General features: G+C 47.3%; 1 protein-coding gene across 1 annotated transcript in view; it reads left to right on the top strand.

Annotated features, from left to right (window-relative positions):
• Positions 1 to 4: 4 nt before the first annotated feature.
• The window catches only part of Onecut2 (one cut homeobox 2), a gene marked incomplete at its 5' end in the record, with an annotated part of 43,091 nt that continues 28,939 nt past the window's right edge, over positions 5 to 14,156 (top strand). The window contains one exon of the mRNA XM_010635466.2: positions 5 to 710. Within this exon, the coding sequence (XP_010633768.1) occupies positions 5 to 710 (706 nt within the window). The remainder of the gene's footprint in view (positions 711 to 14,156) is intronic.

Genomic DNA, 14,156 nt, shown 5'->3' with positions numbered 1-14,156 from the left:
CCACCACCCGCACCACCACCACCACCATCACCACCAGCGTCTGTCGGGCAACGTGAGCGGCAGCTTCACCCTCATGCGCGACGAGCGCGGGCTCCCGGCCATGAACAACCTTTACAGCCCCTACAAGGAGATGCCCGGCATGAGCCAGAGCCTGTCCCCACTGGCTGCTACGCCGCTGGGCAACGGGCTAGGCGGCCTCCACAATGCGCAGCAGAGTCTGCCTAACTACGGTCCACCGGGCCACGACAAAATGCTCAGCCCCAACTTTGACGCGCACCACACTGCCATGCTGACCCGCGGTGAGCAGCACCTGTCCCGAGGCCTCGGCACCCCGCCCGCAGCCATGATGTCCCACCTCAATGGCCTGCACCACCCGAGCCACACTCAGTCCCACGGGCCAGTGCTGGCTCCCAGCCGCGAGCGGCCCCCGTCGTCCTCGTCGGGTTCGCAGGTAGCCACGTCGGGCCAGTTGGAGGAGATCAACACCAAAGAGGTTGCCCAACGCATCACCGCAGAGCTCAAGCGCTACAGCATCCCACAGGCGATCTTCGCTCAGAGGGTGCTATGCCGGTCTCAGGGGACTCTCTCCGACCTGCTCCGGAATCCAAAACCGTGGAGTAAACTCAAATCTGGCAGGGAGACCTTCCGCAGGATGTGGAAGTGGCTGCAGGAGCCCGAGTTCCAGCGCATGTCTGCCTTACGCCTGGCAGGTAAGCCCAGGGGTGCAGCTAAGAGCCAGGCGGGAAATAGGCTCCCCTGAGCTTGTAGCCGCCCCCCACAGTCTGTGCTCCCAGTCTCTTCTCTCAGTCCGCTTTCTTCTCCCCTAGGTATTTCCCCTTTATGCGTCTTTATTTTTCTTACATTTCCTTTCCTTCTCTTTTCCCTTTTCTTTCTTTCTTTTTCTTCGCTTTTCCTCTTCTTCTTTCCTCTGTTCTAGTCCTTGAGTTTTCATTTATGGCCATCCCCTGATTTTGTTCACCCTCCTCCCAGTGTGCCAACCTTTGCCCTCGATTTCTGACTTTTCCTAGTAGTGGGACACGGAATGAGGTCGCTCTATCGCCTAGGAGTCCTCTCTTCCCAGGACGCATCAAAAAATGGGAATGGCTCTAAATCTTCTGCACTTGAACTCTTAGACAACACATTTCAGTTTTCTAGTCTTACTAGTTTCTAAGAGGCAATTGAGGAGCTTTGCTTCTTGAGAGAGAAAAAGCGCCCCCCTCCCAATATTGGGCAAATTCTTTGGCTGTTGGCAGGAGGCGTAGCCTGTCGGGCTGGGGAACTAGCGGCCAAGATTCAGCACCATTCCCAGAGTCCATCTGCCTTGATGTTGGCAGGGACTTTCTGACTTGTCTTGACTAAAACAGCTAGCTTTGGCCAGCTCCGTTGTCAGTATCTACAGCAAGGGGAGGATGCAAGGACGAAGGTTGGGAGTTTTATATTCACCGCTTTGGGAGGAGAGACAGAGGAAAACACACTGCCTCAGGAGCCAGCCGCCCTTGCCGGGCTTCTAGTGTTGTCTGAGATTTGCTGAGGTGTGCGGGGAGTCTGGCAGAGCTAAGAGCTCAGAAATTAAGATGCAGGTTAGTTAATACATCTCGGCCGTAGGCTGCAAGCTCCGCCTTTGCATTAAGCGGGCGTTGATTGTGCGCTTAGCCGGGTGACGGGGAGGGCTGGCTGCCCACGGGAGGGGACGGGTCGACGCGCGGGTTACATTGTTCTGGAGCGGGCTCGGCTCTTTGTGCCTCCTCTAGCGGCCGAGCCGCGAGGTACAACCCTCTATTGTTCTAGGAGCACTGAAACCTCCCGTGCGGGCGGCGGGTGCTGGAGCAAAGGCGAAAGACGCTGCAGTAGCTGCGACCAGTATATAGTAGCGCACTTTTATGCGCGAAGACCCCGCGCCGCGCGCCTGACTGACAACTGCTCTGCCCCTAGTACAGAGCCACGGACCCAGAAGGGAAAGTGTCCAGACCCCCAACTGAGGAGGACACACAATACCGTACTGCACGCCGGGATAGGCGGCTTCTCTCGCCTTAGCGGGAGTTGGGGGATGGGTTTCAGTATCCGCAGCACTGGGAGAGAACAATTCACAGTGGCATTGATTTGCATAGCCCGAATGTTTGGACGCGCTCTGTCGCAAACCCGCAGCGCACGGAGTGCTTCCGGAGCTGAGAGCTCAGGCTTCCACTCCTGCTCCGCTCACTGGAGCTTGTCCTGCACCCCTGAACCCGGACAGGGCTGCGTGATATGACAGAGAGCATATGCACTTCAACTTTGCGAGAGGGCTTTTCCATTCTTACAGCCTACTCCTTGGCCCACTGTTGGGGGATTTCAGTCTTCACTTAGTAACTGCCTCACGGTGATTTAAGAAGGTGAAGACCATCTTTCTGCCAAAGACCTTCCCCAAATCTGTGGATCCAAGTGCTTTAAGTCATTTTAGAAGTCTGCTGTTCTCAATCTCTCCCTCCCCCCTCTCTCTCCCCCCTCTCCTCTCCCTCTCTCTCTCTCTCTCTCTTCTATGTCCTCCTCTCCCACAATTGTCTCAAGTTTGTTCTTGGTTCCTGGCAAAGATAAAGCCAACTGAGGACAGAGTATCGAGGAGACTCAAGCGGGAGGCTTGCTGACAATTCAATGTAGTATTGCTCCTCTTTGTTTTAGATTCCCCCCAAATGTCACAGGCCCTCTTAAGCCAGCTCCAGCACCAGTGGCTGGTTTGCTGCGCACCACTGGGAGCCAGAAAGAACTTGCAGCTGCTCTTGGGGGTACAGCTAAAGGCAGAATGGCAGCTATTCTACTCCACCCGATCTCAGAGCGCTGCCGCCCCCTCATGCCTGTCGTGCAAAGGACACTGCTTTTGCAGACACGGTGCCTTCTGCCTATATAAGTGTAAAAGCAACGTGGAAAGTGATTGTTTACTATTAGCTTGTACAGTGGCCCCAAGCATTGGTGGGGTGATGAAGCGTGTGACATCCACAGAGTTCTAGAGGTGATTCCACAGGGCAGGCGTCCAAATGCATTGCCCACATCAGGCTTTTCTGCAGGAGGCGGCAGGCAGTGCAGCTGAGGACTCCACTTTGCTCAAGCATTCAAATGTGTGTCTGTTTTATTACCCTGGGTTGAAAAGGGACAAGAGCTTTAGCCTTTTTATCTGGCCATTTTATCAGCAACTACAAGTGTGTTGAGTGGTTATTATTACATAGAAGGCTTTTCAGTTTGGGGTCAGTAGATCAGTCTCTTCAGAAACACGCAGAAACTTGACTGGTAAGTAGGTATTGTGTGCTCAGGAGCCTAAGCGACAGGAGCAAATGGAGAAGAAAAGTGGAGGCCTTCTCCACGACAGGGCTATTGATCTGAATCCCTACCGACAGCTGCCAGGGCCCACCCCAGGGTAAACAGGGCCACACACTTCCCACTGCCCAGCCCCCATTTCACCCAGAACTGTCTTTCCTTTTACTTCCTTTCCTTTTTCTCACTTTGGGTCCCTCTGGGTCCTGCTAGAGTTCCCAGCAGCAAGGATTGAAGGGCCTTGGAGTCAAGAAGTCTGATTTGGCCAGTGCCGGCAAATCCCACCCATGGGCCAAGTACCATACTTCCACACTACCGAGGCAGTCATACCGTGTTTCCAGGTTGTATCTCACTGCTTCAGACTAGCCAAGCCCACAGTGGCACTTTAAAAGGGGAGGGAGAATACCTCGGAAACTCAGAGTTCAGACTCCAGCTGTCAGACAAATGAACCCCAAATGCATGGCAGCCATTATTTGGAAGGCCGTCCATCGGGTCTTCTGGGGTTCCTGAGGCTAGCCTCCAAGGGATGGGTTTTTATTAACCTGACCAGAGGCAGCAAGAACAAATTCCCCCAGATTGAAGCACACAACTCCACCTTTGAGCCCAAGGGGTCTCAGCACTAAGCACAAGCGGGAGCAAGGAGGAACTGAGAGAAGCCAAGCAAGAACCTAAGAGTGTGCCTCATGAAGCCTCCCTACACTCGCCACGGAGGTGTCCACTTCCTGAGAGGCCTAATTTGCTGGTGACCTGCCCAGAGCCTGCCTCCCACCTCTGCCGCAGACAGACACCCAGCCTTCTCGAGGAAGTAGCTCTCAGGGCCAGGCTACCTTCAGCTGAAGGCCCTTAACCAATCCAAAACATCCCGCCTGCCGCCTGGCACTGTGGAGCAGTCTGGGCAGGGTGCTGCAGCTTCTGCCAGGGGCGCTGCTTTGTGCCTGCCCCCTGCTGCACCAGAGCCGTCCTTGGGTAGGGTGGGCTACCCATCTTGCTTTTCACGATCCGGCCCAGCCCATCTCTCCCTGCTGTTTAGTCAGGGATTGAGGCTGCAGAGACCTAACGCAACCCACGCCATACAGAATAGATGATATATATGCCTGCTGGCTGATCGGATTAATAATTGAAAAGCCCGCTACCTTCCTTGCTTGGTCAAGTCTGGGTGCAGAGGGAGTGCCCTCCTAACAACCTTTTGGGTGGGTGGGAGTGGTCGGTGGAGGAGGGACAAGAAGGAGGGAGGGAGCTGAGGCGAGAATATCCCAGGACGCTGGGCACCCTCCACTCTGGAGGCCACGCGTTTATTTTTATTCCAGGCTTTCCACTGTGTGGTTCTGTCACTTTCTCAAACAAATGTGTATATGGAGAGAGATCGATGCTGATAATGTTTAGAAGATTAAAAGAGCATTAATGCTGGCAACAATAACGTAAACGTGTGGACCCAGATTTCATTGATCTGGAACTTGATCCGGCGCATTTCCAGTAAGTCCGTCGTTGCGCTCTTCCCAGCAGAAAGCTCGCTAGCGCCCAGGCTCCCAGGCGGCGCTTTGCCCAGCCGCTTTCCCCACTGGGGCAGGTTTTCAGGTCTGACCACAACTCCTCCTGAGCACAGCCCTAGACAGCTCCTTCCTCACCAGGGTTTTCTCCTCTCAAGGGGCTTCCAGCCCTCTGCCCCAGCTCGGGTGCACACACTGCTCTCCTATTCCTGACGACCTTTCAGGTGACAGCGTCTGCCGCGGAGACATTGCACACAAGGCTTTCAGTTCACTTACCTGTCTTTGCCTGTCCTCTTCACTAGGACACACCTGGTTCGACAGGCCTCAGCTGGCTTTTTTCTGAACTCTTCTGGAAAGCCCAGATGATTTCAAAGTTCAGTCTTAATATGCAAGAACAACTGAGTTTGGAGATGACTTGTTTAAAGCTGCCTGACAAATCATCCAATCCCCTCTCTCCTTATGGGTTCTTGCATTGAAAGTCCCACTTGAAATCTTCTTTCTGGGAATCAGTAGTTGGGCAAGTAAATGCTGCCCACTAACAAAAGCCAGGATTTTATCCCTCAGAATAGTTAGCTCTATTTTGGGCAAATTGGGCCAACCTGGGAAGAGTTGTCTCCTACCTCAGCTAGGGCAGGATGATAGGAAAAGTCCACCCTACCCCTTCCTGACTGGCCCTGAGGGAAGGTAGGAGGCCCATCCTAAGGGGGAGGGGTTATTCTCTGAGACACCTGAACTAACTGGAAAAGAAAGAACTTTTCAGCTCTTCCTTCTACCTTTGTGGGTCACCACTACACCCCTTAAGCCATCTCCCTGGCAGGCAGTGACTTGTGCTTCCAGAAGGAACACTGGAGTGGATTTTATGCAACGACTGAAACAGTTGGGACTGTAGTAGGAGAGGGAATGGGAACTCTGTTACTCTGTTTTTTGGAATTTACATAGCCTTCAGCTTGAGAACATGAACTTTTTCCTCCAAGAGAAAGTTTCATCCTAAAAGGAAAGGAGTATCTTCCTTCCTTCAAGAACAATGAGGAAAAAAAGAGGAATACGGGACACTTCCTGGGTTGTTTTGCTTTGAGCTGCAGCAGAGTGTGAGCAGGTGCTCCTTTCTCATTTTCTCAAGAGTGGTTTTTCTTAAATAAGGGAGCAGGCATACACTGCCTAGGTTGCTAGTCAATGCCCTATTCTGCTCCTAAAAGCTATGGTGAGGTAGGCCAGGTGACCAGATAAGCCACTAAGGAGGGTGTACAATTTCCTTCTGCTGTAAGGTAACTGGCTCCCTCCTCCCATTTGGACTCTTAGGCTGTGGAAGGGATGAGTGGGCTTTTAGAAAGTTGAGTCTTAGGTTCTCCCCCATCTCCATTTTATAATCCCAAGACAGAGCAAGATTCCTTATGAGTGGTGGGGTAGGGCAGCTGGTAAATGGATTACCCTGGATTGTCTCTCCCCTTATATAGAGAGGGACACGTCTTAGCAGCTGCTCCCCGCTCTCTTTCTTTCTTTTTTCCTTTCAGAACTGGAGATTGAACTCAGGACCTTGCGCTTACAAGGCAGGCTCATTGCCACTGACCTAAATCCTCAACCCTCCCTTCTCTTTCTTGAGCTCAGTCTGCCCAGAGGCAACAAGATTCTGGTCCAGCTTTCCAGACTTCAATTTAGGGTCACTCCTTGATGTGAGAGAGAGTGCCCCCCTTTCTCTGGGACATTTCTAAATGTAGTCCAGAGGAATGGAGTTGGAGACTTCTCAGAAGAGAGTTCTGGGCCCCACACCATGGCTGGTGGCTGGAGTTGGTAGAAACTGTCTTCATGAAAAATGGTCTCATGTATGAGGATCCCTGGAGGAGTGAAATATCCCCAAGGAGAAGCAGAGAGATTTCATTTCTGGAGTTTTGCCAAAGAAGGAGAAATAAGGAGGGCATAAATAGAAATAATTCCCTGGATAAATAGCCATTGGGGTGAGAGTGAAGATAGACGTAATTTGGGCCTTAAACTTTATCTGTAAGACTCTATGGGCTGTTTTCCCTTATCTTTTTAGAAACCCTTTCCCCCTTGACCAAAGGAAAGTCACTTCATCCAGAGGATAATGCTTCTTTACAGGGGAGTCCGTTATGAAGAAGTCCTGTGGGACCACTTCTGTTGTTGGGTAGGGACTCAGAGCTGGCTGACCCAAGGGAGATGCTTCATTACTCTCCTTCACCCAGTTTTTCCCCCATAATCAATCTCCATGCCTTTGGGGAAGGCTTTCTGTTTTTGCTTTGGTTTTATTAGTAGTAGCGTATATTTTTGATATATAATAAATACATTCATCCTGGGCAATTGTACATACAAATACTTCATTTTGATCACTTTACTCCCCTCTTGGCCTCCCCTCTTCTGCAGGAAAGGCTTTTTGATTTCCAAATCTCTCACAAGGCAATGACTGTTCAAAGTGCACAGGGCTTTGTAGGGGTAGGGAGTGGGGAGGTAGAAAACTCTGTTGTCATCTGATGCCTGGCACAGTCCGGGGGGGGCAAGGCCTGGAGACAGACTGGGCTACTGGGTAAAGATAGTTTCAAGTGCAGAGCAGGAGTCCTAGAAGCTGTGGACATTTATTATGAAAAACTGTCCCACGCAAATTGTCCCAGAGGGCAGGGAGGCTCTTCATTCCACCTTGGCGCCTCTCTCACCATCTGAGGATCCATTACTCTTTCAGTAGAAAGCAGACTTTGTTTGGGTTGGAAGCACACCTCCAATGTAATTTAATCAGCATTGGACTTTGGCTTGTGTAATCAAATATACATATACTTTCTCCTGCAGGAAGAAAAATAATTTCTCTGTAACTGGTATTGACTCGAAGTCATGTTAATCTCTGGAAAGCATCACATTTTTAAAGGGAAAGGGAAAATTAAAGGGAAAAGATCTGCAGTTTTAGTGGTTTGTCTTGTCATTACTAAAAAGAGCCAGTTACCACCTAAGAAGGGGTAGAAAGACCACTATCACAGCTCACATAATCATCCTGTAATTGCAGATACCTCACTACAGCTCCTTCTGTGCAGCTAGCCTCCAAATTCCATACTGACAGGAAGCAGGTTGACTGCTCACAAGATCTGGAATGTGAGTTTTATATTTATATTACATTGGCATCCCCAAAAGAACATTATTGGTGGACCAGATTGCTACCCTCTTTGGAGGGGTCACAGGCAGCAGGATCTGGCTGGGGAACAAGCCTCATCTTTTAATGGCACTTGGTAGCCATTACCAGCATGCTCTCCACTCAGCCCAAGTTTTGATCTTGAAGCTCTACCCTAGAGCACCCCTGTGGAACAAGCTTGGGCTCCCCACCCCGCAGGGCAAGGTCTGGGCTTTGACCAAGTTGAGTCTGTTAGGGAATCTGTTGTAAACACAGATCCATTGATTTGCATTTGTCAGAGAGTAAAGTTAAACCAGTGAAAGAGAAGCCCTTACCCTTTTATGCAGGGCCAGGGAAACCTTTCATATTGATCCTATTGATCCAACCTTTCCCTTTAAGGAAACCACATAGTTAAAGACCCTCGTTCAATAGATTTACCCTTCGTGCTTGTGATATTCTTTTAAGTGTTCTCATCTAGGATAGCTGGGCATTAAGCCCACACTCCAAACCAAACAAAAATGAAAAGGGGGCGGGGGGGGGTCAGGAGGCAGAATTGTGGGAAGTGAAATTAAATTAAGCTGCAATGTGTAATGACCCAGTTGAGGATGTTTTTCTCATTCTTCTAAGATGACATGCAGGGATAAAGACAAAAATAGATGCATTTAATGATTTTTATTTTTATTCTATAAAGAAAAATTAATTTATATACATAACGTAACACTGGGGAACATCATTTTCTACTGTAAAATTTGTTCAGTTATAACTTGGTTCATATAAGCTGGATCACTAAAAAGCAGTAATGCTGCTGGTTCATTTGTAGAAAATCAGGCATAGAATTGTCTCTAGAAATGTAATTATGTGCACTCTGCATATGAGCATGGACACAAGTCACTTAGGAGTCATAGAGCTCTGTATTCTTATGGAACTAGCCGAAGCTAGTCCAAGGATAAGGTAGTTTTTCTTGTAAATCTGTATAGATGGAATAGGAGTTCCTAAATATTGCCCAGCATTCCTTAAAGATATGAAAATGAAAGTCTCCTTTGTCCCCAGAACTGTTGGCATAATCTATTTCATTTCTTCTCTGGCTCCTTTTTTTTTTTTTTTTCTCTCTGTAAATAACAAGCATTCATGATGTATTTTTTCAACATGGTACACGAGCTATTCCTAATTGGCTATCTCTTGAGTTGTTTTTGGACATTCATGTTTGTTTTATGTGATTGAAAAATATTAATGATTCCTTAGGTGAACTAATGTATTTATCTGCTGAACGAGTTCAAAGGGCAGAGTTCATCTATGGTTCAGGTTAATTGAACAGGAAGCAGTGAACTCTCCAGGCTGAATTGGACAAGTGACCAGCCCCTTAAAATATCACACTCAGCAAACACACAATTTCTCTGTCCTTATCCTGGTGTCTGATGAGAGTTTCAGGTCCACTTGGACTGCCTGTTTAAAAACCCAAAGCAAAGCCCAGCAACTGCAACAAAACCCTCACGTCCCCCTCAGGGAAGAAGAGTTTTCTCATTGGCTAATTGCTTTATTGGTAGCACTGACCTGCAGAGCAGCTGCAGGGGCCTGGATGGAGGCTTAGGCCTTGGAATAATGTGCTCCATTAGAACAGGGCAAGGCATTTTTTGTTTACTCAATTGGAGCTCCTTGCAAACCGCCATTAACCCCAGCCCAACTGCATGTGTGCTGCAAAATACAAAGGTCAACCAATCAGTCGGTAGGTCCAGTGAGTCTGTAGCCACAGCTGGCCCCACCCTGATGGGAAGTAAGGGGCATTCTGCTGGCACTGCCCTCCCTGGAGCTTGGCCCAACCCTATGGGCCCCCTCCAGCGCTTTGACCAAAGCAAGTAGTTGCACAACGTATTTACATTTCCCAACTGCTGAATCATGTTATTGATGATTAAACAATTTTGATCTGAGCAACATCAATCACACCAAAAAAAAAAAATCCTTACACTGACCCTCTCTTTTCTATTTATGTTTCCTTCCTTACTGTGCATTACAGTAAATAGAACTGCACACTCGGTACTTTTAGCAGAAATATAGTCTGGATAAGTACTTGGATCAAAAGGAAGACAGACCTCCGAACATGGCTGGTGGTTGCTGGGAAAGGGAGGTTTATTGTGAGTGGAGCAATCACTGTTTCCACCCAGAGCACCGTGACCTAGAGTGCCACCTGCTGGAAGTCGTTGAATTGCAATCAATCCTGACCTCTTAACGAGATTTGAACTCTTTCCTTGGCTTCCATCCTAGTATCTGTGTCCCCATTCTCCACCTTGCAGATCAACCATGCAAAAAATATCTTATGGAGCTTTCTCCTAGTTCTTTGGTTAGCTAACCTCTGCTGCTTCTAATTCATAGTTGAGGAGATGCCAGTCAACTTGTCTCATAAGTGAAGTATTTTGTCCACCTTCACGTTGAGTTTATAGTGTCCTGCTTAGTTAGGAGGTGCTTGAGGGAAGAGAGGCACAGAAAGCAAGAAATACATGAGGAAGAGAGGAGGAATGGTTATGTGTGGACGAAGAGCTCAGTTGATAGTGCCAGAGAGGGATTTGCCAAATGTAACGTGCCCTACAAAAGTAAGGCATTGTACATAGACGAGGGTATAAGTGTGAATTAGCATTAGCCAAAGAGATAACGTATGCCAAAAAGTCAAGCTCATGATGGGCTCTGTGAAATCCTCTGGGAAGAGAAAAAGTGAACCAGCCATTTGCAATCGAAAAGAAGTGAGGTACTGACTTAGACTAGAAGCCAAATTGTGGGCAGCAGCTGTTTGCAGATTCTCCTCAAGTCGTCTTGTGCCCGGAGGCTCTGGCGGCCGGGATCTGTGGGTGGGTTGAGTCCGCTGCGCCAAAGGTGAGGGCTTCAGCACCATGAACAGCACCACGGAGCGCCCGCCCTCCAGTGCCTAGGGAGTACTGGGGTATAGGTTCCACCCAGGGAGAGGGCCTCTACTGGGATGAAACTTGCCCGAGTTTAGATTTTCCTCTCACACCTGGGGCTCTTGGGTTCTCAATGTGAGATCAACGATAATAAAAGGAGAGGAGGTGCCTCAGGGTGAGAACGTGAAAGATGCTTAAACACCTTGCCTTCCGAAGCAGGGTAGAGGAGTGAAGGATTGAAAAAAAAAGATTTTCCATGTTACTACCCACACCGATTGCCACTCTCAACATATTTCAGATTTAAGGATTTCCCTTCGAGCTTTACTCTCTGGTTGCCCCACACCTAGGTATTTTTGTTTTTCCACCTGAATGATGCTGATTTCTGAAAACATGATCTTCACCGTATTAAACAGTATTCTCACATTAAATTAGTGGTATTGTCTGAGGGATAATATCACTACCTTATATAAACCTAAAAACTGAGTTTGATTCTTGAGACGCCTTGATGAGTCCCCCGCCCACTGCTTCTGCCCCCCTACAAAGAGCCAGTGGTACTCAGTCACTTTCTCCAGGGCACACAATGGAGTCAGATGGCCCTGACCAGGGTGAGAGCTGACATTAGGTGCTGACCCTTGAGTCTGGCCTTTCTCAGTCAGTGGCTCTGCTTATTTGTGTTTTTATTCCACAGAAAAGAAGCAGGTGGGTCCTTTTGGTCAACAATTGGGCACAACTCCCATCCCTGGTTTCTGGTGAAATGGCACTTGACTTCCCAAAGCTAATTAAAATGTAAAACTTTTGCTTTGTTTCAAGGAAATCCAGTTCAGGTCTAGTTTATTGCTAAAGTGGCTCTCAGTGAGGTGGGGCCTAGGAGCACACAAGCGTGTCCCTTTAGAAGAAAGTCAAGGATGTGATAAATAAGATTTCTTTTCTTTGACAGTCTTTAAATTCCAAGTGGCTATTGTATAAATGAGGGAATATTCTGTCCTAAAGAAAACAAACTTGGTAAACATTCAAACTCAGTGTTTAAAAAATTTTTTCCATATGTGTGTCTAAATATCTAAAATTTCACTCTAGAAATGAGCAAACATATCTGAACTGGATCTAAAAATGATTTTAATGTATTTGGTAAGCTAAAACTAGAATGATTTCTTTGAGCTATATAATCTTTGAATTTGCAGACATGCATTTCTAGGTAATTGTTGTTTACACAACCAAAACCTTTCCCACCATGGATTTGACAGTAAGCATAGCCTTTTAAAAAAAATATTTTATGTGCATTATTACATCTTAGTAAAATAAGGCATGATATACCCTGCAAGGATATGTACTGAATAGATTTCCTTTCTAGTGAACTCAGTATGGTTTTTAAAAGATATTTTCACAGGCCCTTTCCTTGGCCTTCTTTGATGCCAAATATATTTAAATTTGTGAAATAAAATAAGTTTGTGTTTTTCTAAATCAGTTTCATAGATTCCCCCAACCTAAGAGATATAGGAAAAAAAAAATCTTGGTTGTAGTTGCCTCTTAGTGTATACCAGAGTTCAGGCCAGATCATTTCATATTCAAGGCGGGAGAGTAGATTCTTTATTCATCCCCAAGGCCTGACCCCCTCATCGTCTCTTCCATTCTCCTGAAGAGAAATGAGGTCCTCCTGATGAAGGCAAATCCTCTACCTTGTCCTGGGCCCTTCTTGTGCCTTCTCAGGATACCATGTTTCTCAGTCTCTTTTCTGATATCTAGTTCTATCCATCTAGCCCCTGATTTTGCCCTAGACTGTTTCATTTTTTCACTCATCATACTCACCCTGGGAGATTATTTCCATGTGGTTCTCCCCTCCACACAGAGGACTTCTAGGTCTCTTTTCAGCCTGGGATCTCTCTCCAGAGCTGCAGTTCCCTATTTCCTCTTGCATCTGGACATCTTTGCCTGAATACCCTCAAATATGGTCTGTCTTAGAGTAAACTCATTTCCTTATCCTCCAGCTCCACTCACCACCACTGCCAAATACGAGCCTCTTCTTTTATTTCCCCTTTGAATAATGAATATATTACTACGGATACAGATTTTCAACTTGAAAGTCAGAACGTCAACTTGGACTCTTTCCTTTTCTTCTTTCCCATCATTCAACCATATTAGTCATATAGATCATACTTCTTAAGTATCTGCCTGTGTTTCTCCACCCTCTTTGCTGATGTCCCAACTGGGCCCTAACCGTGCATAGCAGCCTCCTGACCAATCTGTCTCCAGCCTTGCCCTCTCATCTCATGTTTAAGTTAGCATGGTTTTTGTGGACCCAGACTTGACCATTTCATATACCCTTGTCGAAAGCTCATTGTTAGCTCTCCATGGTTCTTGGGACAAGGTCCAGATTCTGAGCCAAGCATGCTGCCCCTACATGTATTGGACTGTGCTCACCTCATATTACCCCACCCCACACAGTCATTTTGTCTGGGCTCCACACAAATGTCCTCCCTTTAATCCCTCCAATACACTAAACCTCTGGTTTGGCCAGAGCACTTTTCTTCTCTCAGTTAATTCAAACTCACCTTCAGGTCTTGGCTCTAGGAAGTTTTCTCTGGTCTCCCAAATTTCAGTCTCCATTAGCTATCCTTCCCTGTGCACAGAGAATAGACAGAGATCGCCTTCTCAGCATCAGAGTCCCCCCCCAGATGAAATTCCAGGAGAGCAAAGGTCAGCCACAGTGGTCAGTGGACACAGCCAGTAAATATTTCTGAATAAAATTTTTAAATATTTTGTTTTTGTATGATACGTTTTTTCCATTGTACCCTTCCAAGTTAGTAGATGGTGACTGAACAAGAATAATCAGTACTAAGTCACTGTATATAAGTATTTCATATTTCACAATATCAAGTTCTCATTGGTATTGTTTTCCTCCAAAGCTAAGATATTATAGCCATGGATTGATGTTAAAGAGAGTTTTATAGTAAAGTTTTATTCAGAGGTTCAGGCTATCTCACTGAAGTAAGGACATGAAGTGTTGACCACTAGACATTTAGAAAACCACTTGTGGGCTGGTGATTTGTTAGCTGAATGGTTCCACCACCTGCTTCGCAAGTGCAAGGACCCAAGTTTGATCCCTGGTACCAAAAAAAAAGGGGGGGCCTCATTTTACCTGTTGGCTCTGTCCCCCAAAGTAACCCACTCCAGCCAGGCAGTTTCCTTGCTACTCTTTACATATTGTCCTGTTTGTTATGTCCTTATGTTATGTATCAGTCCTTCCTGGCTGGAATATCTGGTCTCATCCATCTCTCTCCAGGTCCTCTATATCCTACCTGGTTACTTTGGATCCACCTCAGGCTCTGAAATTGTCACAGCTGTGTTTAACTCTTTGTTTTCTTTTTAAACAGGGTCTTACTGTATATGCCAGGCTGG

The sequence above is a fragment of the Fukomys damarensis genome, unplaced genomic scaffold, assembly GCF_012274545.1.
Source record: "Fukomys damarensis isolate Sample0158 unplaced genomic scaffold, DMR_v1.0_HiC HiC_scaffold_30, whole genome shotgun sequence".
NCBI classification, from domain to species: Eukaryota; Metazoa; Chordata; class Mammalia; order Rodentia; family Bathyergidae; genus Fukomys; species Fukomys damarensis.
The sequence above is the reverse complement of the archived record's forward strand: the minus strand, read 5'-3'. Positions and strand labels throughout refer to the sequence as shown.